Source organism: Macaca thibetana, chromosome 2, assembly GCF_024542745.1.
Source record: "Macaca thibetana thibetana isolate TM-01 chromosome 2, ASM2454274v1, whole genome shotgun sequence".
Lineage (NCBI taxonomy): Eukaryota > Metazoa > Chordata > Mammalia > Primates > Cercopithecidae > Macaca > Macaca thibetana.
In genome coordinates, this window is record NC_065579.1 from 98,421,588 (window position 1) to 98,444,226 (window position 22,639).

Below are 22,639 nucleotides of genomic sequence, written 5' to 3' on the forward strand. Positions count from 1 at the left end.
ATTTGCTATTTATGTATCTTCTTTTGAGGAATGTTTGTTCAGCTCTCTTGCCCCCCCACCCCCTGTTTTTTTTTTTTTTTTTTTTTTTTGGGACAGAGTCTTGCTCTGTTGCCCAGGCTGGAGTGCAGTGGCAATCTCGGCTCACTGCAGCCTCTGCCTCCTGGGTTCAAGCAATTATCCTGCCTCCGCCTCCTGAGTAGCTGGGACTGCAGGCCTGCGCCACCACACCTGGCTAATTTTTGTATTTTTAGTAGAGACGGGGTTTCACCATGTTGGCCAGGATGGTCTCCATCTCCTGACCTCATGATCTGCCCGCTTTGGCCTCCCAAAGTGCTGGGATGACAGGCGTGAGCCACCACGCCCAGCCTCCCTTGCCCATTTTTAAATTGGATTACTTCTGTTTTTTCTAAGTTATTTGAATTATTTATATATTTTAGATACTAACCCCTTATCAAATGTATGGCTTGTAAATATTTTCTCCCAATCTATAGGTTATCAGAACTTAATCTTAACGAAACCAACAACTATCCTCTAACAAGGAATTTACCACCAGATTGTGCCCAGATAAGGCAAACACCTAGCTATAGCCTTTCAAGTAATTTCTCAACTTTGTTTCCACATTCAGTCTGTAAGAAATCCCACTGTTCACACTGTTAAAACAGAGCTCTCTGAACCTCTCTAGTTTGTGGTGCTTCCCCATTCATGAATCTTTTAATGCTCAGATAAACTCTATTAAATTTATTTTTTCTGAAGTTTTTCTTTTAACAGAAGTCAAAACAAAGTTAGCAGGGACACACTGAAGCCTTTCTGTGATAAGGCTGAGAAGGTTGCATGATGGTAAAAGGCTATATTCTAGAAGACCTCTGCTAAAATAATAACTCTCTAATACAGCAAGAGCCAGAGTTTCTTACATCTTCTTTTTGTTTTCAATCTCTTTTCCTCTTTACACTATATTCTCTATTCCACATTCAGAATTATCTTCCTAAAATATGGAATTAATCTGGTCAATAATAAAAAAAATGCCTCCCTTCTGTATACAAAATAAATTCAAATTATTTAGTTTGACATTCAACAACTTACAATCACATGTCAGTATATTTGTCAAATTTCAGTTCCCACTGATGTACCACCCGCCGTGCTCCAATCACACCATCCTCTTCATCCTTTAAAACCCAGCTCAAAGCCACAATAATATGTGGCAAGAAAAGACTATGCACTAAGACCACTAAGATAAGTAAGATAGGTCCCAGCTATCGAGAACCCCATTTGGCAGAGAGACACACAAGCAAACAAACCAATGTTATTTAATATAAAGGATGTGTTATAAAATATGAGCAGAATACAGGTAGGCAAATTATTAATCCAAACAAGTAAGATCAGAAGAAGCTTCATAGAAAAAATAAAAAGATATTCATGGGTGAAAGAATAATAGTCAACACTTACCATATATGCCAGATTCTGTTTCAAGTGCTTTACGTATATTAACTGATTTAATCCTCATTTTGTTGATGATGAAAATGAGAGGCCGGGCGCGGTGGCTCATGCCTGTAATCCCACCACTTTGGGAGGCCCAGGTGGGTGGATCACCTGAGGTCAGGAGTTCAAGACCAGCCTGGCCAACATTGTGAAACCCTGTCTTTTTTTTTGGCGAGGCACGGTGACTCAGGCCTGTAATCCCAGCACTTTGGGAGGCTGAGGCGGGCAGATCATTTGAGGTCAGGAGTTGGAGACCAGCTTGACCTACAAAGTGAAACCCCATCTCTACTAAAATACAAAAATTAGCTGGGCATGGTGGCGGGCACCTAGCTATTTGGGAGGTTGAGGCAGGAGTATTGCTTGAACCCAGGAGGTGGAGGTTGCAGTGAGGCGAGTCTGCACCACTGCACTCCAGCCTAGGTGACAGAGCAAGACTCCCTCTCAAAAAACAAAAACAAAAGCAAAAAAAAGAAACGAAAGAAAAGAAAATGAGAATCAAAAAGAATTTAAGTAAAATAAACGTAATAATGACTACCATTTATTGAATATTTACAACATGCCAGGCACAATGCTAAGCCCTGAAATGGAAGTAAAGACTTTAATTTTTTTTTTTTTTTTTTAGACGGAGTTCTTGTTGCCCAGGCTGGAGTGCAGTGGCACAATTTCAGCTCACTGTAACCTCAGCCTCCTGTGTTCAAACGATTCTCCTGCCTCAGCCTCCCGAATGGCTGGGATTACAGGCGTGCGCCAACACGCCTGGCTAATTTTGTATTCTTAGTAGAGACAGGGTTTCTTCATGTTGGTCAGGCTGGTCTTGAACTCCCAACCTCAGGTGATCCACCCACCTTGGCCTCCCAAAGTGCTGGGATTACAGGCATGAGCCACCACACCCAGCCACCTTTAATTCTTTTAAGTGAGAGATGGCAGTTCTTATTTTGTACCTCCACTAGTAGGTTGTTTTTTTTTTTTTTAAATTGCTCTTGATTCATAATATTTTACATATTTATGGGGTATATGTGACATTTTGTTACATCCATGTGTGTGATTTTTATACATCTATGCATGTAGTGAAACATCATATACCCCATAAATATGTAAAATTTATTGTTATACATCCACATACTTTACATGTATAGATATAACAAAATATCATATATACCCCATAAATATGTAAAATATTGTGAATCAAGATTTTTAAAAATGATCAATCAAGTCAGGGTATTTGGTGTATCCATCACCTTGAGTGTTTAACATTTCTATATGTTGGGAACATTTCAAATTCTCTCTTCTAGCTACTTTGAAATACACAGTACATTGTTGCTAACTGTAGTCATCCTACACTGCTATCAAACATTAGAACTTATACCTTCTAACTGTACGTTTATACTATTTGACCAACCACTCTTTTTCCCCCTCCTACCTACACATTCTTCCCAGCCTCTGAATCTATCATTCTACTATCTACCTCAATGAAATCAACTTTTTTGGCTCCCACATAAAAGTGAGAATATGGTGTATGTGTCTTTGTGCCTGCTTATTACCACTTAACATAATGACCTCCAGTTCATCCATATTGCTGCAGACTACATGATTTCATTATTTTTTATGACCAAATAATATTCCATTGTGTGTATATACCACATTTTCTTTATTCATTGATCTATTGATGGACACTTGGGTCAATTCCATCTTTGCTATTGTGAATAGTGCTGGAATAAACATGTGAGTACAGGTATCCCTTTAATTTACTGATTTTTTTTTTCTTTGGATAAATACCCAGTAGTGGGAGTGCTGGATCATATGGTAGTTTTAGTTTTTTAAGAAATCTCCATACTGTTTTCCACAGAGGCTGCACTAATTTACATTCCTACCAACAGTGTATAAGAGTTCTTTTTCTCTGCATCCTCACCAACATTTGTTATTTTCTGTCTTCTTAGTAATAGGCACTCTAACTGGGGTAAGGTAATATCTTACTGTAGTTTAGATTTGCGTTTCCCTGATACATGGTAATGTTGAGCATTCTTTCATATACCTGTTAGCCATTTGTATGTCTTCTCTTGAGAAGTGTCTGTTCATGTCATTTGCCCACTTTTTAATGAGATTATTTGCTTTTTTTACTGTTGAATTGTTTGAGTTCCTTGTATATTCTGGATATTAGTCCTCTGTCACATGAATAGTTTGCAGATATTTTCTTTCATTCAACAGGTTCTCTTCACTCTGTTTGCTGTGCAGAAGCTTTTTGGTTTAATATAGTCCCATTTGTCTTGTTTTTTGTTTTGTTGTCTGTGCTTTTGTAGCTTTTGCCATAAAATCTTTGCCTAGACCAATGTCCTGTAGTATCTCCCCTATGTTTTCTCCTATGGTTTTAGGTGTTAAGTTTTAATCCATCTTGAGTTGATTTTGTGTATGGTGAGAGATAGGGATTCAGTTTCATTCTTCTGGATATGGATATCTTAATTTTCCCAGCACCACTTATTGAAGAGGGTCCTTTTCTTAATGTATGTTCTTGGTGCCTTTGTCGAAAATCAGTTGGCTGTAAATACATAAATTTACTTCTGGATTCTCTGTTCTATTCCATTGGTCTGTAGGTCTGTTTTTATATCAATACCATGCTTTTTTGTTTACTGTATCCTTATAATGTATTTTGAAGTGAGGTAGTGTAATGCCTCCAGCTTTGTTCTTTTTCTTTCAGAATCGCTTTACCTATTCTGGCTCTTTTTTGGTTCCCTGTGAATTTTAGGATGTTTTTCTATGTGAAAAATGACATTGGTATTTTAATAGAGATTACATTGAATCTGTAGATTGCTTTGGGCAGTTTTTTTTTTTTTTTTTTTTTTGGATGGAGTCTCGCCCTGTTGCCAGGCTGGAGGGCAAGTGGCGAGATCTCAGCTCACTGCAACCTCCACCTCCTGGGTTCAAGCAATTCTCCTGCCTCAGCCTCCTGAGTAGCTGGCACTACAGCCACATGCCACCATTTTTAGTAGAGACAGCTTTCACCTTGTTGGCCAGGATGGTCTTGCTCTCCTGACTTCGTGATCTGCCCACCTCAGCCTCCCAAAGTGCTGGGATTACAGGCATAAGCCACCACACCTGGCCCAGTATGGTCATTTTAATGACATTAATCCTTCTTATTTATAAGCTTGGGATGTCTTTCCATTTATTAATGTCCTCTTCAGTCTCTTTCATCAGTGCCTTGTGGTTTTCCTTGTAGAGATCTTTTACCTCCTTGGGTAAATTTATTCCTAGGTTTTTTTTTGTAACTTTTATAATTGGGAATACCTTCTTGATTTCTCTCTCAGCTATTTCCTTATTGGTATATAGAAACACTGTTAATTTTTGTATTTTGATTTTGTATCCTGCAACTTTACTGATTTATTAATCAGATCTAAGAGTTTTCTGGTGTATTCTTTAGTTATTTTTAAATATAAAATCATATCAGTAGCAAAGAGTGACAATTTGACTTCTCTAACTTGGATGCCTTTTATTTCTTTCTCTTTCCTGCTTGCTCTGGCCAGGACTTCTGGTACTATGTTGAATAGGATTGGTGAAAGTAGGCATCCTTGTCTTGGTCATTCAGTATGACGTTAGCTGCAGGTTTGCCTTATATGGCTGAGAGAGTTTGGATATTTGTCCCTGCCCAAATCTCACATTGAATTGTAATCTGCAATCCTGGAGGTGGGGCCTGGTGGGAGATGTTTGGGTGATGAGGATGGATCCTTCATGTCATGGTGCTTTCTTCACTGTAGTGAGTTCTCATGAGATCTGGTCATTTAAAAGTGTGTGGCACCTTCCGCTCCACTCTCTTTTGCTCTCTTGTTCCTGCTTTCACCATGTGATGTGTCTGCTCCACCTTCACCTTCTGCGATGATTGTAAACTTTCTTAGGCCTTCCTAGAAACTGAGCGGATGCCAGCACCGTGCTTCCTGTAAAGCCTGCAGAACCATGGGCCAATTAAACATCTTTTCTTTATAAATTACCCAGTCTCAGATATTTCTTTATAGCAATGCAAGAATGACCTAATAATACAATGACCTTTATTATATTGAGGTATATTCCTCCTATGCCTAGTTTATTGAGGTTTTTATCATGAAGGATATTGAATTTTATTAAATGCTTTTTCTGCATTTATTGAGATGACCATGTGGTTTTTGTCCTTCATTCTGTTAATGTGATGTATCATGTTTATTTATTTGTGTGTGTTGTGCCAAACTTACATTCCTAGAATAAATCCAACTTGATCATGATGTATTTTTTTTTTATGTACTGCTAGATTCGGTTTGCTAATATTTTGTTGAGAATTTTTGAGTCTGTGTTTATCAGGGGTATTGACCTATAGTTTTTACTGTTGTTGTAGCCTTGTCTGGTTTTGTTATCAGAGTAATGCTGGCGTCATAGAATGAGTTAGGGACCATTCCTTTCTCTTCCATTTTTTGGAATAGTTTGAGGAAAATTGGTATTAGTTCTTCTTCGAAAGTTTGGAATTCAGCAGTGAAGTCATCTGGTCCTGGACTTTTTTTTTGTTCAGAGTTTTCGTTAAAGATGCAATCTCATTACTTGTTTTTGATCTGTTCAGGTTTTCTGTTTCTTCCTAATTCAATCTCAGTAGGTTGTATGTGTCCAGGAATTTATCCATTTCCTCTAGATTTTCTACTTTTTCATGTATAGTTAGTTGTTCATAATAGTCTCTGATGATCTTTTTATATTTCCATAGTATCCATTGTAAAGTCTGCATTTTCATTTCAGATTTTGTTTATTTGGGTCTTTTTTTTATCTTGATTAGTCTAGCTAGCAGTTTATCAATTTTGTTTATCATTTTGAGAAAACAAGTTTTCATTGTGTTGACCCTCCTTTTTTTTTTTTCTTTTTTTGTCTCTATTTTGTTTAGCCCCACTCTGATCTTATTTCTTTCCTTCTACTAGTTTTGGGTTTGGTTTGTTCTTGCTTTTCTAGTTTCTTGAGATGCATTGTTAGAGTGATTATTTGAAATCTTTCTACTTTTTTAACATAGGTGTTTAATGCTATAAACTTCCCTTCTAGAATAGTTGTTGCTGTATCTCATATATTTTGGTATTTTGTTTTCTCATTGCTTCAAGAAATTTTTGCATTTTCTTCTCAATTTCTTTCTTGACCTGATGGTCATTCAGGAGCATGTTGTTTAGTTTCCATGTATTTGCAGTTTCCAGAGTTCCTCTTGTTATTGATTTCTAGTTCTATTTTATTGTATCTGAGAAGATACTTGATATGATTTTGATTTTTTTAATTGCTGATTCGTTTTGTATTCTAACATATGGTCTAAAAAATGTTCATGTGCTGATGAAAAGAATGTGTGTTCTGTAGCTGTTGGATGAAATGTTCTGTAAATGTCTGTTAGGTCCTTTGATTTAATGTGCAGTTTGAATCTAGTGTTTCTTTGTTAGTTTTCTGTCTAGATGTTCTGTCTAATGCTAAGAGTAGGGTGTTTAAGTCTCCAACTATTATTGTATTGGAGTCTGTCCCTCCCTTTAGATCTAATAATATTTGCTTTATGTGTCTGGGTGCTGCATTGATAGATGCATGTATTTTAAGTTGTTATATCCTGTTGCTGAATTGATACGTTTGTCTTTAAATAAAGACTTTATCTTTTTTGTTATTTTTTTACTTAAAGTCTGTTTTATCTCATAAGTATAGCTGCTCCTGCTTGCTTTTGGCTTTTGTTTGCATGGAATATCTTTTTCCATCCCTTTACTTTCAATCTAATGTGTCTTTACAGGTGAGATGAGTTTCTGGTAAGGAGCATATCATTGGATCATGTTTAATCCATTTAGCCAATCTATATCTTTTAAGTGGAAAGTTTAATTCCTTTACATTCAAGGTTATTATTGACATGTAAGGGCTTATTCCTGTCATCTTATTAATTGATATCTGGCTGTTTTGTATATCCTTTGTTTCTTTCTTTCTCTCTTACTGCTTATCTGTAGTGCTAACATTTTATTCTTTTCTCTTTCTTGTTTGTATGCTCTGCTTTATCAGTGGTGTTTATGTTTGCATGATGGTAGATATCATTCTTTTCACTTCTAGGTGTAGGATTCCCTTAAGCGTTTCTTGTAGGGCTGGTATAGTGGTGATGAACTCCCTCAGCTTTTGCTTTTCTGGGAAAGACTTTCTCTTTATTTATGAAGGCTAACTTTGCTGAGTATAATATCAATTAATATCCATATTTTCTTTTAGCATACTTTAGATGCATCATCCTATTCTCTCCTGGTCTGTAAGGTTTCTGCTGAGAAATCCACTATTAGTCTGATGGAGATTTCTTTATAAGTGACTAGATGCTTTTTTTTTTCCTTTCCTTTCCTTTTTTTTTTTTTTTTTTTTTTTTTTTTTGAGACAGGGTCTTTCTCTGTTGCCCAGGCTGGAGTGCAGTGGTGTGATCTCAGCTCGCTGCAACTTCTGCCTCCTGGGCTCGGGTGATCCTCCCACCTCAGCCTCCCAAGCAGCTGGGACTACAGGCACATGTCACCATGCCCAGCTAATTTTTCTATTTTTAGTAGAGATGGGGTTTCACCATGTTGCCCAGGCTGGTCTCTAACACCTAGACTCAAGCAATCCACCCGCTTGGCCTTCCAAAGTGCTGAGATTACAGGCATGAGCTACTGTACGCAGCCTGTTCTTTTTCAAAAGTTGTTTTAGCAGTCCACAGCAGTGATGGTTGCAAACAATAGAATTTGTCCTTCTGGTATGTGAAAATGTGTAGCCATCTTTCTGCTGGGGGTGTGGCTGGGTCACTGCTATTGGCTCCCACAGCCACAGCAGCTGCAGCTGCAGGCCAGGAATGTCAGTGGGGCTCCAGGGATTTTTCACTCGGCACCAGGGCAGGGCACAATCTGTGGGGGCTGGGCTCCCAACATGGCACCAGGGTGTTGTTAATTAGCAGCTTTTTAGCAGCTACTTAGGACTTAGTAGTTTGTGGGACTCAGCATGAGCTCTTCCTCTCTGGAGCAGTGCTTTTCCAGGCAACCCCCCTACATTAGTCTCAGGACCCACAAGGGCCAAGGGACTCTGTCATGGCTAGGATTATAGGAGTTTTCAGCCAGAGTGTGGGCCACTGGGAGTCTGTCATTTACACTTTCTTTGTATTAGGGAGCCTCTCTAACTCCACTAGTAGGTTTTGATCCTGCTGAGATTCTTTCTCTGTATAAGACAAACTAAGCAAATGCATTTTCTTCTACCTTTTAGCAAAATCTCACTGAAATGCATTCATCCATTTGGCTCATCATGCCATCCCTTCTCCACTGAAATGGGTGGTCCAAGGCCAGGTCTTCAGGCATTTAATACCCACCGCAATGCTATGGTAGTCAGAAACTCCTTTTCACCCTCTTAAAAGTATCTTTTGAGAAATAGAATTTCTTCATTTTTATAGTCCAATTTTTCAGTTTTCTTTTGTGCTATTAACTTTTTGCATCCTATTGAAGATCTTTACCAAGATCATGAAGATGTTCTCCTACGTTTTTCCTTTAAAAGTTTGTTTTACCTTTTGCAGAATCAAATCATCTAGAATTGATTTTTGTTTATGATATAAGAAGAGAATCAAGATACAGTTTTTTCCCATGTGGATCTTCAGGTGACACATTACCGTTTATCAAAAAGACCATCTTTTCCCCACTACACTACAATGATACCATGTTATAAATCAGCTGACTGTATATGAGTGGGTCTGTTTCTGGGCTCTCTGTTCTAATACATTGGTCAGTGTGTTTATCCTTGCACCGGGAAATGGTTATTTATAAAATAACATAAGATTTTTGTAATGAATTAAATATGTACTTCAAATCTGTGAGTTAACCAAACATCAGCTTCTTTATTCCAATCCTTTGAGATCATTTAAAAATTTCAATATAAGCAAAAAGATAGGATTGAAATGTGTATAGTTCTTACAGAATATTTAAAAAAAAGGTAATTTTACATTTTTCATGACTTTTGCAGGTTTGCATGGATGTGTTTAAGAAATATATAAATATCAATGAACTGTGTTTGCTACAGCGTGCAGGTATGAAACAAATAATTCGTATAAAGCTATTAATGTGTGGATATTAAGTAATGTGCTATTGTTTGAAAATAGTTTAAAAGTAAATTCAGTAATTTGTAAGTTTGAAAACGGAATGCCTTACCCAAGAGTGGCTCTGTTGGCCTAATAAAGGATTGAAAATAAATGAGATATTTTGGTTAATAAAAAAAAAAATCTACCTAATACTGTAATTCCCTTACACACTAATATTTTCATGACTTACAAATTTTATTTACAAGTGTAAGATGGAGAAAATGGTATTGTTAATTAGTCTTTAACTCTATCTAAAGGGACTTTTCAGAAGCTGACTCTTTCCTATTTCTTCTTCCTTCTTCTCTTTTTACATTTACCTCTTGTAGCCAGTGTACCATCCAGTGAGTTCTGTGCAGTTCCCTATACATACCAGGCTGTGTTCAAACTTCAAGGCTACTATTACCACTTCTCTCTGTTAGGGATGCCTCTAGTTCCATCCCATTTCCTCATGACAAAGGAAAGGCTATTCGGCCTTCAAGGCTAGGTCATAGGAAATAGGATTGGCTATTTGGCCTTCAAGGCTAGGTCATAGGAAATAGGATTACCTCCTCTATTAGGCCCTTATCTGATTCCACAACCGCATCCCATTCTTTGCCACCTTCTCCCCATACTAATAGTGAGCTGCAAGAGGACAGAGACCATGCTTAATTTATTTGTATTTGTCACCCTGACACAACCACCAAAGCCACATAGTAGATGTGGTAATAGAGCACTTTCACTTCATATATTTCTGCTTGAGATCTCATTCTGCTAAAAACAAAGTCTCTGACAGGTTTATTGTTTTGTTTTGCTGGTGATATCATCTCCCCAAGGATTAGAGGAAACACCTCATGGAATTGCTAGTCTGAACTTAATGTAACTGTAACAAAGAAGTAGCAGTTAAGGTGAAGTAATAGGTACCTATATGGGAGTATACTTGTAACCTGAGGGATTTATCCATATCTAACCTATATAGTTTCATAGGTTAGATATGGATGAAATTTTAAATTCCAGAAATAATCCCATAACATGAGATGTGGAAGAAAAGAGGATGTCGTGAAAAAGATGCAGAACTCCCAAAAATATAAGTCTGACTGTATAAAGATCCAACATGGCTACAGGAAAAATCCATCTGAATTTTGCTTTAAAACAATGAATAGAGAACAAAAATAAGAGCCTGTAGCAAAGAATAAATGTAGAAAGTTGTCAAGAACCTGTGGAAATTTTTTGGTTTAAAAATAAAAACTTAGTGGGAAATAATAGATAGCTCAGAATAGACCTGATATATATGAGGGGTTTAGTGTTTACAAAGACCATAGGATTTGAGACAAGAGGAATCACTTTGAAAATGATAAGATAACTAGATAGCAACTTAAAGAGGCTCTGAATACCACTGGTATAAATAAGTTATGGATTTAGCTACTCAGGCTCTACAGAGAGGCCTCAGGAACCATTTTGGTGCACAAGGGGAGGGAGCTGAGTCATTGGACCCCCCCCAACTCCCTGTTTAACCATAGTTTCTTGTTTATCTATTTTATATTTAAATTTCCACATAAAATTCTTTTGAGAAGTTTTTAAATTTTAAGTTTCCATTTAGAAATTTTAAATTTACAAAAATCTGTGAAAATAGAAATAATACAAACAATAGTCATATCCTTTATCATTTTCATTTGTTCACTCTCTCCTTCCTTCCATATATGTGTGTATATACACATGTGCACATATGTGCATGGCCATTCACACACACACGTTTTTCCCTGAACCACTTGAAGTTAAGTTGCACATATCATGGCCCTTTACCACCAAATACTTTAATGCATATTTCTGAAAAACAGGCTATACTTTTATATAACCATGGCACATTTATCCACATTAGTAAATTTAACATGAGTACAATAGTTTTGTCTAATCTATTACTTATATTCAAATTTTGTCACTTGACCCGATGATGGCCTTTTGTAGCATTTTTCCCTCTAGTTTAGGATCCAGTCCAGGATCAGGTGTGCATTTAGTTGTCATGACTCTTTAGCCTCCTTTAATCTAGAACATTTCCACCGTCTGTCTTGGACATTTTGGGAGTATGTATATGATAAAATATACATAAAATTTACTATTTTAAACATTTTTAAGTGTACAATTCACTGCCATATTAAGTACATTCGTTATGTGTAACCATCACCATTATCCATTCCTAGAACTTTCTCATCCCAAACAGAAACGCTGTATGCATTAAACAATAACTCCTCATTACCCTCATTCTCAGCCCTTGATAACCTCTAATCTACTTTCTGGCCCTATGCATTTGTCTATTCTAGGTATTTCATATAAGTAAAATTACACAATATTTGTCCTTTTGTGTCTGGATTATTTCACTTAGCATAGTGTCCTCAAGGTTTATCCATATTATAACATGTATCAGAATTTTCTTCCTTTTTAAGGCTGATATCCTGTTGTATGAATATACCAAATTTTGTTTATATATTCATTTGTTGATGGACACTTGGTTGTTTTTTCCTTTTGGGTATTAAAGTAATGTTGCCGTGAACTTTGGCATACAAGTATCTACTTGAGTCCTTGCTTTCAGTTCTTTCGGGTATATACCTAAGAGTAAAACTATAGGTCCTGTTTTATCTGTTTTATATTTGAATTTCCACATAAAATTTCCCTTTCCAGAAGTTTTATGGCCAAAAACATTTTAAAACAACGCATTTAGCATATACCAGAATGAATCAATGAAGTACAGCAATTAGCAATTCAGTAGAAAAAAAGTCTTTTAAATCAGATTTTTAGAAAGATGACGATTTCTGTGGTTTAATCAAAGGGAGTATAAAAGATATAAATTTGATCACATAAATTTGAACTAAAAAGCTATTATCTTCAATATTTTAGATTTACCACTGGTAATATACAAAAATATTCCAATATATAAGAATAATGAGTCCAATCAGCTATTTAGAAAGACATGAATATTGTTTCTTCTTTTGAAAATTAGAAACATTTCAAGAGGAAATTCCAGTGGTTAATGATTCACTAGAATTGTGCATTCCTAACCAAAGAAAGGAGTAAAAGTACCTGATTCTGGTGAATAATTGGTAAAGTAGCATTATGAATTGACAAACGTTTTAAGAAAGCAATGTAGGCCGGGTGCAGTGGCTCACACCTGTAATCTCAGCACTCTGGGAGCCTGAGGTGGGTGAATTGCTTGAGTCCAGGAGTTTAGACCGGCCTGGGCAAAATGGTAAAACCCCATCTCTACAAAAATATATTTTAAAAATTAGCCAGGCATGGTGGTGCACGCCTATAGTCCCAACTACTCGGGAGGCTGAGGTGGGAAGATCGCTTGAGCCCAGGAGGCAGAGGTTGCAGTGAGCCAAGATCATAACACTGCACTCCAGCCCTGGGTGACAGAGCAAGACCATGTCTCAAAAATAAATAAATAAAATAAAAGACAATACAGCAGTTTGTGTCAAAACGTATTAAAAATGTTCAGTTTCCACCCAACAGTTTAACAAGAAGGTATCATTATTCGTTTTTGTTTTTTTGAGAAGGAGTCTCCCACTGTCGCCCAGGCTGGAGTACAGTGGCACGATCTTGGCTCACTGCAACCTCCGTCTCCTGAGTTCACGCGATTCTCCTGCCTCAGTCTCCCTGAGTAGCTGTGACTACAGGCCTGCGCCACCATACCCGGCTAATTTTTTTATTTTTAGCAGAGACAAGGTTTCACCATGTTGGCCAGGCTGGTCTCAAACTCTTGACCTCGGGTGATCCACCCACCTCAGCCTCCCAAAGTGCTGGAATTACAGGTGTGAGCCACCACGCCCAGCTGAGAGGATCATTATTTTCAATGCAGAAAATATATTAACAGTTTAAAAATAACTTAATGAGGCCAGGCGCGGTGACTCATATCTATAATTCCAGCACTTTGGGAGGCCGAGGCAGGCAGATCACCTGAAGTCAGAAGTTCAAGACCAGCCTGGCCCACATGGTCAAATGCTGTCTCTACTAAAAGTGCAAAAAAAAAAAACTAACCAGGCATGGTGGTGCATGCCTGTAATCCCAGCTACTTGGGAGGCTAAGGCAGGAGAGTCACTTGAACCTGGAAGGTAGAGGTTGCAGTAAGCCAAGATCATGCCACTGCACACCAGTCTAGGTGACAGAATGATACTGTCTCAAAAAAATAAATAACTTAATGACACAAAGGAGGAAGGTTGCATGTCAATTAGTGGACTATTTACATGCTGGCTAACATAGATTAACTGCAGCTTTTGAATGTCTGCAATTTAGGTTTATTAATAAGCTATAATAACACTGAGTTTACCATTTTATCAGTTGATCTGCTTCTGTATAGGCAACTATATAAATACTGCCAAAAGTATAGCAGCAATAATTTATCTGTATATGCTCAGGGAAAATAATTGTAGTATATAAAAAAGCTTTACAAGAAATTTGAATATTATACCATATTATTAAAGTTTTAAAACTTTAACATTAATTTTTCACTTGTGCCACTGAACTTTGTCAATAGCTACTGGCTTTCCCAAACAACACCAGGTAATCCAGCTAGTAATAAATATTTCTAATAGAAATAATTAACACAAAATAAAACCAAAAGTATTTTTACTAAGGCAGTTAAGGCATACAGATTTTAACCTGCGAAATTCTGGAATGAAGAAAAAAATGATCAATGAAAGAATCCCAATTTAAATAATTTTAGTGAAATCAATGGGGAAAAATTGGAAACATCATGTTACATAGAAAATTAAGGATTTGGATGGGCATGAAGAAAGTACTTTCTCAAAGAAAACTAATCAGCGTTGTTGTAATTTTTAGTAGAATGTTCCACAGTCACAAACTGAAATCAAAAATATCCCCATCCATGACAAGGCAGGGAGAAATTAAAAATAATGTCAACATGTTAGTGGGTTTAAAGCAACAAGAATGGGTATGTGTCAAAACAGTCTGCGTCCATCACCAAACTATACAACTCCACATCTGTACCAGGGCTACTGCCTCAAGACTGCCTGGGAACTTGACTCTCTAGGAGTTCATATTGACAGTATGATATATGGGAATGGCAGTTTAGACCTATTCTTTGCAGGCAGCGCATGAGTTACTCCATACTGAACATGCTTGGTTGACTTCAAATATTATTGCCATTTTGACTTTTGCTTTAATTTTCATCCACTATTTCTAATACTAGAACTGTACCTTTCAAGAATTTACATTGAATTCATATTATTTTATCTTTATATATAGAAAAATTATTGAATTTAAGAAATACGGATATCTGACACAGCAAATGACGTTAGTATATATATTTTCATTTTCAGTAAACGTATTTATGGAGTACTACAGAAAGTTTCCCCCAGGTATATACTTTGATTTACAAGTGCTAAATGATCTTCTAAATTCTTTACTCAAACATTGTTTATTGAAAGAAGTATTTCAGATAGTGAACCTCAGCATAATGGTTAAAATGCTGGTAAGTAGCCTGAAAATATATGTTATTTTAATATTTTATGTTAATTTCTCTGTTATTCATTATTTGAATTTAGCAGTTGAATTTCTGTGTTTGTTGAATACTTCCTAGAAACCACTTGTGTTTTTCAACATAAATGAGTTTGAGAAATTTAAGGTGTACTAAAAGAAGATCTGAAAATGAGTGTAATTTTTTTGTTTTATCCAGCCTTCTCTGAAAATATTACTAAACATATTTGAGCATGTGGCAACTATGAAATTAAGGAATGCTGTACCTGCTTTAATTGATATCTTTTGCAAGGTATGGTTTTATTTTCTTTTATTCTCTGATGGCAAGTAACCAAGAAAATAATTGTTTCCATGTATACGCTTGAGCTGCCTTTTATTCACATTCTGGATGCCAAAGAATTCTATTTCCAGAAGTATTCTTTTTCTCTTGAAATAGGGTTTATAAAAATATACTCTAGTGGCTGATAAGCCTTCCCCTTAAATTAGTTTCAAACATTCAGATTATTGCTTTTTGATGTATGAATTGTCTTCATCTCTACTTGATAAGGATGATTAAATGAAATTTTCTTTCTCTAAAAGAATTGAGATCATTTACAACAGAAATAAACCAAAAAAGACTGACAAAAATATAAAATTCAACTTTTGTTAAATACTTCCTAATATTTGATACTTAATCATCTACTTCAGAATAGGCCTGATAGGAAAACTACTGGTTTTCTTTCAGAAGCAACATTGGAAGAACTCTAGCAGAAAAACAGATATTTGAGTGAATACCTCAGATTTCACATTATAAAACTTGACAATTGCTTGCCTAGAAATGTTTTGAATCAAAAGTTACTGATCGCCGGGCACGGTGGCTCATGCCTGTAATCCCAGCACTTAGGGAGGCCGAGGCGGGCAGATCACAGGGTCAGGAGTTCAGGACCAGCCTGACCAACATGGTGAAACCCCATCTCTACTAAAAACACACAAAAAATTAGCCAGGCATGGTGGTGCACACCTGTAATCCCAGCTACTCGGGAGGCTAAGGCAGGAGAATTGCGTGAAGCTGGAGGGCAGAGGTTGCAGTGAGCCAAGATTGCGCCATAACCTAGGCAACAGGGAGGCAAAACTCCGTCTCAAAAGAAAAAAAACAAAAAAAGTTGCTGATAACCCATAGAGGTTGTAGAAAATCTCAGTAAGGATTCCATAAATTGTCTGATACTGAATAACTTGACTTTCTGCAAAATGTACCCCTCAGTGACTGTCTAAATAAAATTACCCTTAGTGGAGAATATCTAACAAAGACAATGATTTTCATTTTTGCATGGCTAATATGGAACCATCATTTCTGGAAGTTGTTTAAAACCAGTATCAATTTCCCTCTTAAGACTATTTCAGGGTTCAGTAGTAACACCATAATATCATCATGGAGAAAGATGCTTTTCCTCCTCTTTATCCTGGTGTACCATACTCCATGTATTTAGCATAAATATCACTGAGAAAAGATAATTAACATCTTATTTTTGTCCTGCCTTAGATTGTTACCTAGTGTGTTACAAAACAATTTATATTTACTCTGGTTTTTGAGCAGTGTTAAAGGGCAGAGTTTTTAAAGCATGTCAGTTACCAGATAACTGATTTGTTCTTTTGCAGGTTTGTTTATAGTTGGCCTTGTTCATTTAGTCAAAAGTCACTGCAAGGTCAGTGAATACAGTTAGACCACCAGTGACCCTTTCAAATGTTGTAGAGCATAACAGTAAAAAAAAATCATTATGCCCACTCCTTTACTTCATGATGTTTGGAAAACTATTTGTTAAGGTAGTGGATTGGTAGGTGTAGGAGAGGAGCTATTTTCCTCTTTTAAGATAAAATTGAGTATGCTCTGAATCTAGAGGAGCTAATAGAGCTTAAGGATTAGAACCTAATCTTTAGAACAGACTTTAAACAGTCATTTTTACAGGATTTTTTACCAAAATTGTTTTTAGTTAAAATTGTTTAATAACATGGCTTAGGGTAGCATTTCTAGGACCCATTCAAAGGGGGCCTAGTACCACTAAATTTGAGACCGTTTTCCTTGGAGTTCAAAGGTGGGAAAAATCTCTTAGCAGCTTGTTACTATTATCCTTCACTAAAAGAAATTCTATCTCAAACTAAAAGAAATTCTATCTCAAAATACCTTGAAACAGGTAGCTTCTCCACTTACCCCGGTATTGTTTTGTTATCCTACACCAAATTCTTACTTCCTAGTACTCCCTTCAGATCTATACTGGAGACAAAGCATACATTCTCTCAAACATTCAAAATATATTTTGATATTTAAGTAATTTCTTAAAGGGAATTTTTCTGAAAACCAGAATAAAACCATAGAAAATTCTCAGCAAAAATATTGCTCAGAGAATTTCAAACACCACTCAGTTGAGTCATTCTTAACTCTCTAAATCCTAGTCCAGGGTAGCTAGTCATAATACCTTCGAGGTATTATGGAGGTATTGGAGGACCTAGTCATAATACCTTTGAACCAAGGTCAAGAGGATCATTTGAGCTGGGGCAACTAATAAGACTGCCAGCTCACAACCTTGTACCTTCCCGCTTTTCCAGGATAATGTCATGTAGAAGAGCTGTCAGAAAAGGCCTGCCTCTCATTCATCCATTCTCACACTGGAAGTATCCAGATATTCCCTTGTTGGTTCTCTTCATTAGAGTTGAGGCTCATGAAGAAGACAGGAAATGAGTCATATGTGAATGACAGATAAAAATCTTTGAATTGATTTTTTTTAATTAAATGCTATATTACATGTGGGCAGTTAATCCACCTGAGTGATTAATTTATCAAGGAATCACTGATTCTTCTCTGGCCACAGCCCTGTGTGAGGCACAGGAACAATACTTCTCAGGAAGTTTGCAATCAGGGATGAGGTATGAATACCAGTCCTAGACTAAAAGACAGACTGAGTACTAAATAAGAGGTATATATGATAAAGTGGTTGAGATAACTTAGAGAACAGGAAGAAAATTCAAACACTTAATATTTTCATTTTTGCTTTAAATTCTTATCTTTTTGTGATTCTGTGCCTCAGTTTTTTTTAATGAGTTTTATTCCGTTTGTCTCCATGTTTCACTTCTTCCATCAGTGTCTTAGTTGTTTCACACACATTGGCTCCTCAATTCTGTCACATTTTTGTAAGAATAACCACTCTTTCTTTTCTCTTCTACAGCTTGTTGAAGCCGGGATGGTGCTTGACCCAGAGCACTTTAACTATATTGTTAAGCTCTTATATCAAGTACAAGCTTCCAAACAAGAAATAACTGCAGTTCTGGAAATGAAATCCAGGTGAGAAAAATCATTATTATTTATGCCAAAATATATGTGTCTTGGTGGGGACTTATAAAAGCTGAAGGAAAAGTTCTAATAACTGTTTGTATGCCCATTTAGATAGTTACCTGTCATAAACCCTTTTCCCATCTCTTGGCTATGCCCTACTTTAGTCAAGCTGCCTCTGGCTAGCCTCACCTCATTTTTCTCAGTACTTCATTTCCTCTCAACGTCCTGCTCATTCAGTGTAAAAAGAGTATCTTTTCTGATGAACATCGATGCAAAAATCCTCAATAAAATACTGGCAACCCAAATCCAGCAGCACATCAAAAAGCTTATCCACCATGATCAAGTGGGCTTCATCCCTGAGATGCAGGGGATTCAACATACGCAAATCAATAAACGTAATCCAGCATATAAACAGAACCAAAGACAAAAACCACGTGATTATCTCAATAGATGTAGAAAAGGCCTTTGACAAAATTCAACAGCCTTTCGTGCTAAAAACTCTCAATAAATTCAGTATTGATGGAATATATCTCAAAATAATAAGAGCTATTTATGACAAACCCACAGCCAATATCATACTCAATGGGCAAAAACTGGGAGCATTCCCTTTGAAAACTGGCACAAGACAGAGATGCCCTCTCTCACCACTCCTATTCAACATAGTGTTGGAAGTTCTGGCTAGGGCAATCAGGCAAGAGAAAGAAATAAAGAGTATTCAGTTAGGAAAAGAAGTCAAATTGTCCCTGTTTGCAGATGACATGATTGTATATTTAGAAAACCCCATCGTCTCAGCCCAAAATCTCCTTAAGCTGATAAGAAACTTCAGCAAAGTCTCAGGATAAAAAATCAATGTGCAAAAATCACGAGCATTCTTATACACCAGTAACAGACAAACAGAGAGCCAAATCATGAATGAACTCCCATTCACAATAGCTTCAAAGAGAATAAAATACCTTGGAATCCAACTTACAAGGGATGTGAAGGACCTCTTCAAGGAGAACTACAAACCACTGCTCAGTGAAATAAAAGAGGACACAAACAAATGAAAGAACATTCCATGCTCATGGATAGGAAGAATCAATATTGTGAAAATGGCCATACTGCCCAAGGTAATTTATAGATTCAATGCCATCCCCATCAAGGTACCAATGACTTTCTTCACAGAATTGGAAAAAACTGCTTTAAAGTTCATATGGAATCAAAAAAGAGCCCGCATTGCCAAGACAATCCTAAGTCAAAAGAACAAAGCTGGAGGCATCACGCTACCTGACTTCAAACTATACTACAAGGCTACAGTAACCAAAACAGCATGGTGCTGGTACCAAAACAGAGATACAGACCAATGAAACAGAGCAGAGCCCTCAGAAGTAATACCACACATCTATAGCCATCTGATCTTTGACAAACCTGACAAAAACAAGAAATGGGGAAAGGATTCCCTATTTAATAAATGGTGCTGGGAAAATTGGCTAGCCATAAGTAGAAAGCTGAAACTGGATTCTTCCTTATTCCTTACACAAAAATTAATTCAAGATGGATTAGAGACTTAAATGTTAGACCTAATACCATAAAAACCCTAGAAGAAAACCTAGGTAATACCATTCAGGACATAGGCATGGGCAAGGACTTGACGTCTAAAACACCAAAAGCAACGGCAACAAAAGCCAAAATTGACAAATGGGATCTAATTAAACTAAAGAGCTTCTGCACAGTAAAAGAACTACCATCAGAGTGAACAGGCAACTTACAGAATGGGAGAAAATGTTTGCAATTTACTCATCTGACAAACGGCTAATATCCAGAACCTACAAAGAACTCAAACAAATTTACAAGAAAAAAAAAAACCATCAAAAAGTGGGCAAAGGATATGAACAGACATTTCTCAAAAGAAGACATTTATACAGCCAACAGACACATGAAAAAATGCTCATCATCACTGGCCATCAGAGAAATGCAAATCAAAACCACAATGAGATACCATCTCACACCAGTTAGAATGGCAATCATTAAAAAGTCAGGAAACAACAGGTGCTGGAGAGAATGTGGAGAAATAGGAACACTTTTACACTGTTGGTGGGATTGTAAACTAGTTCAACCATTGTGGAAAACAGTATGGCCATTCCTCAAGGATCTAGAACTAGAAATACCATATGACCCAGCCATCCCATTACTGGGTATATACCCAAAGGATTATAAATCATGCTGCTATAAAGACACATGCACACGTATGTTTATTGTGGGACTATTCACAATAGCAAAGACTTGGAATCAACCCAAATGTCCATCAGTGACAGATTGGATTAAGAAAATGTGGCACATATACACCATGGAATACTATGCAGCCATAAAAAAGGATGAGTTCCTGTCCTTTGTAGGGACATGGATGCAGCTGGAAACCATCATTGTCAGCAAACTATCGCAAGAACAGAAAACCAAACACCGCATATTCTCACTCATAGGTGGGAATTGAACGATGAGATCACTTGGACACGGAAAGGGGAACGTCACACACCAGGGCCTATTGTCGGGAGGGGGAAGGGGGGAGGGGATGGCATTGGGAGTTATACCTGATGTAAATGACGAGTTGATGGGTGCTGACGACTTGATGGGTGCAGCACACCAACATGGCACATGTATACATGTGTAACAAACCTGCACGTTGTGCACATGTACCCTAGAACTTAAAGTATAATTTAAAAAAAAAAGAGTGTCTTATATCTTCTGTTTCACCACTTAATTACACCTAATGTACTCTCTTATATGTGTACAAATTACCTTAATTCTTTTTTCTATTTGACTCACTTTTTGTTGTTATCTTAATAAAATACTTTAGTGCCCCTACTTTATTTACTTTCTCGATTCAGCTCATGGGCCTCCAAAGACCTTTAAAAAAAAAAAAAAAAAAAAATCCGGGCACGGTGGCTCATGCCTGTAATCCCAGCACTTTGTGAGGCTGAAGCAGGTGGATCACAAGGTCAGGAGTTCAAGACCAATCTGACCAACATGGTGAAACCCCATCTCTACTAAAAATACAAAAATTAGCTGAGCGTGGTCGTGCGCGCCTGTAATCCCAGCTACTCAGGAGGCTGAGGCAGGAGAATCACTTGAATCCAGGAGGCGGAGGTTACAGTGAGCCGAGATCATGCCACTCCCTGAGCGACAGAGTGAGACTCGTCTCAAAAAAAAAAAAAAAAACAACAAACTCTCACAACTATACAAGTAGTACCCAAGTAGTACCATAATATACCAAGAAAAAGAAAAGTCACGACTTAAAAAAAAAATTAAAGTATAACATACATAGAAAAAATATATAAATTATGTGTTTAAATGAATCATAACTTTTTAAATGTAATTAGATTTGATAAAGATCAAATCAACTACTGAAATGCTTCAGAATGCCCAGAAATCTCCAATATGGAGCTTCCATTGCTATTTTTATCTCATTTCTCATTATCCTGTAATGCAAAGGTTTCCAAACTTTCTTGGTTCTGTGTCCCTAGGCCAAAAGAAAGGTATTAACTGTCCCATTTATCAACTAGTTAGGTCCAAACAAGTTAATAGTAGTAATTTGTTCAGTGTCTGACAGATGTCAGCCTGAAAACTTAAAATAACCTGTGGTGTCCTGGTGAGTTTGCCATTGTGCCCTAGATGCCTCGGTGCAGTTAAAAGAATTGCAGCTCTAAGTAATACTACTTCCCTTCAATCACTAGCATTGAAATTCATTTGAGTTTTCCAAGTTCTATGATTTTTTAAATTTAATTACTGGTAATTAACAATATTCATGTTTTCCATGAAAATTGTAACACTGTTTAGGCTAAATAGATTTTGAGTACTACCTAGGAAACAAATTTTTTGTAAGAAAAGTATAATTCATCGAGCATATAGTTCTGGAGTCTAATTTGGTTTTAAGTAGGGTGCATTGATGTTGTCTTCCAATCATTGAGTTTATTCTTCCCCAGAGCGATATGTGAAAAACCTTTTCCCATTTTGGGCAGTGGCAGCTATGGCAGAGAGCTCACATGACTAACAGATGTTAATCTCCCACCAGATTCAGTAGCAGTTGCACAGGGAAAGTGTATGCATCAAGGCTCAAGAGAATAGCAGTATCTGGTGCCCTGAATAGCTACTGAACTTCACCATTCATGCAATGATTGACAGCAGACCCTGTTAGTATATGGGAAGACCCCAGAACAATCCAGCTTTTCACTTTTTTTATTGATGTATAATAGTTGTATATGTTTACAGAGTACATGAGTTTTAATGATACATGTATACAATGTATAATGATCAAATCAGGGTAACCGGGATATTCATCACCT

The 22,639-nt window shown here is 36.8% G+C and overlaps 1 protein-coding gene across 2 annotated transcripts in view; it reads left to right on the forward strand.

Annotated features, from left to right (window-relative positions):
- Positions 1 to 22,639, forward strand: part of TOPAZ1 (testis and ovary specific TOPAZ 1) — a 91,059-nt gene that overhangs the window by 30,596 nt on the left and 37,824 nt on the right. For both annotated transcript variants that reach the window (XM_050778374.1, XM_050778376.1), the window contains exons 9-12: positions 9,436 to 9,499; positions 14,860 to 15,011; positions 15,216 to 15,308; positions 18,214 to 18,329. In XM_050778374.1, the coding sequence (XP_050634331.1) occupies positions 9,436 to 9,499; positions 14,860 to 15,011; positions 15,216 to 15,308; positions 18,214 to 18,329 (425 nt within the window). The remainder of the gene's footprint in view (positions 1 to 9,435; positions 9,500 to 14,859; positions 15,012 to 15,215; positions 15,309 to 18,213; positions 18,330 to 22,639) is intronic.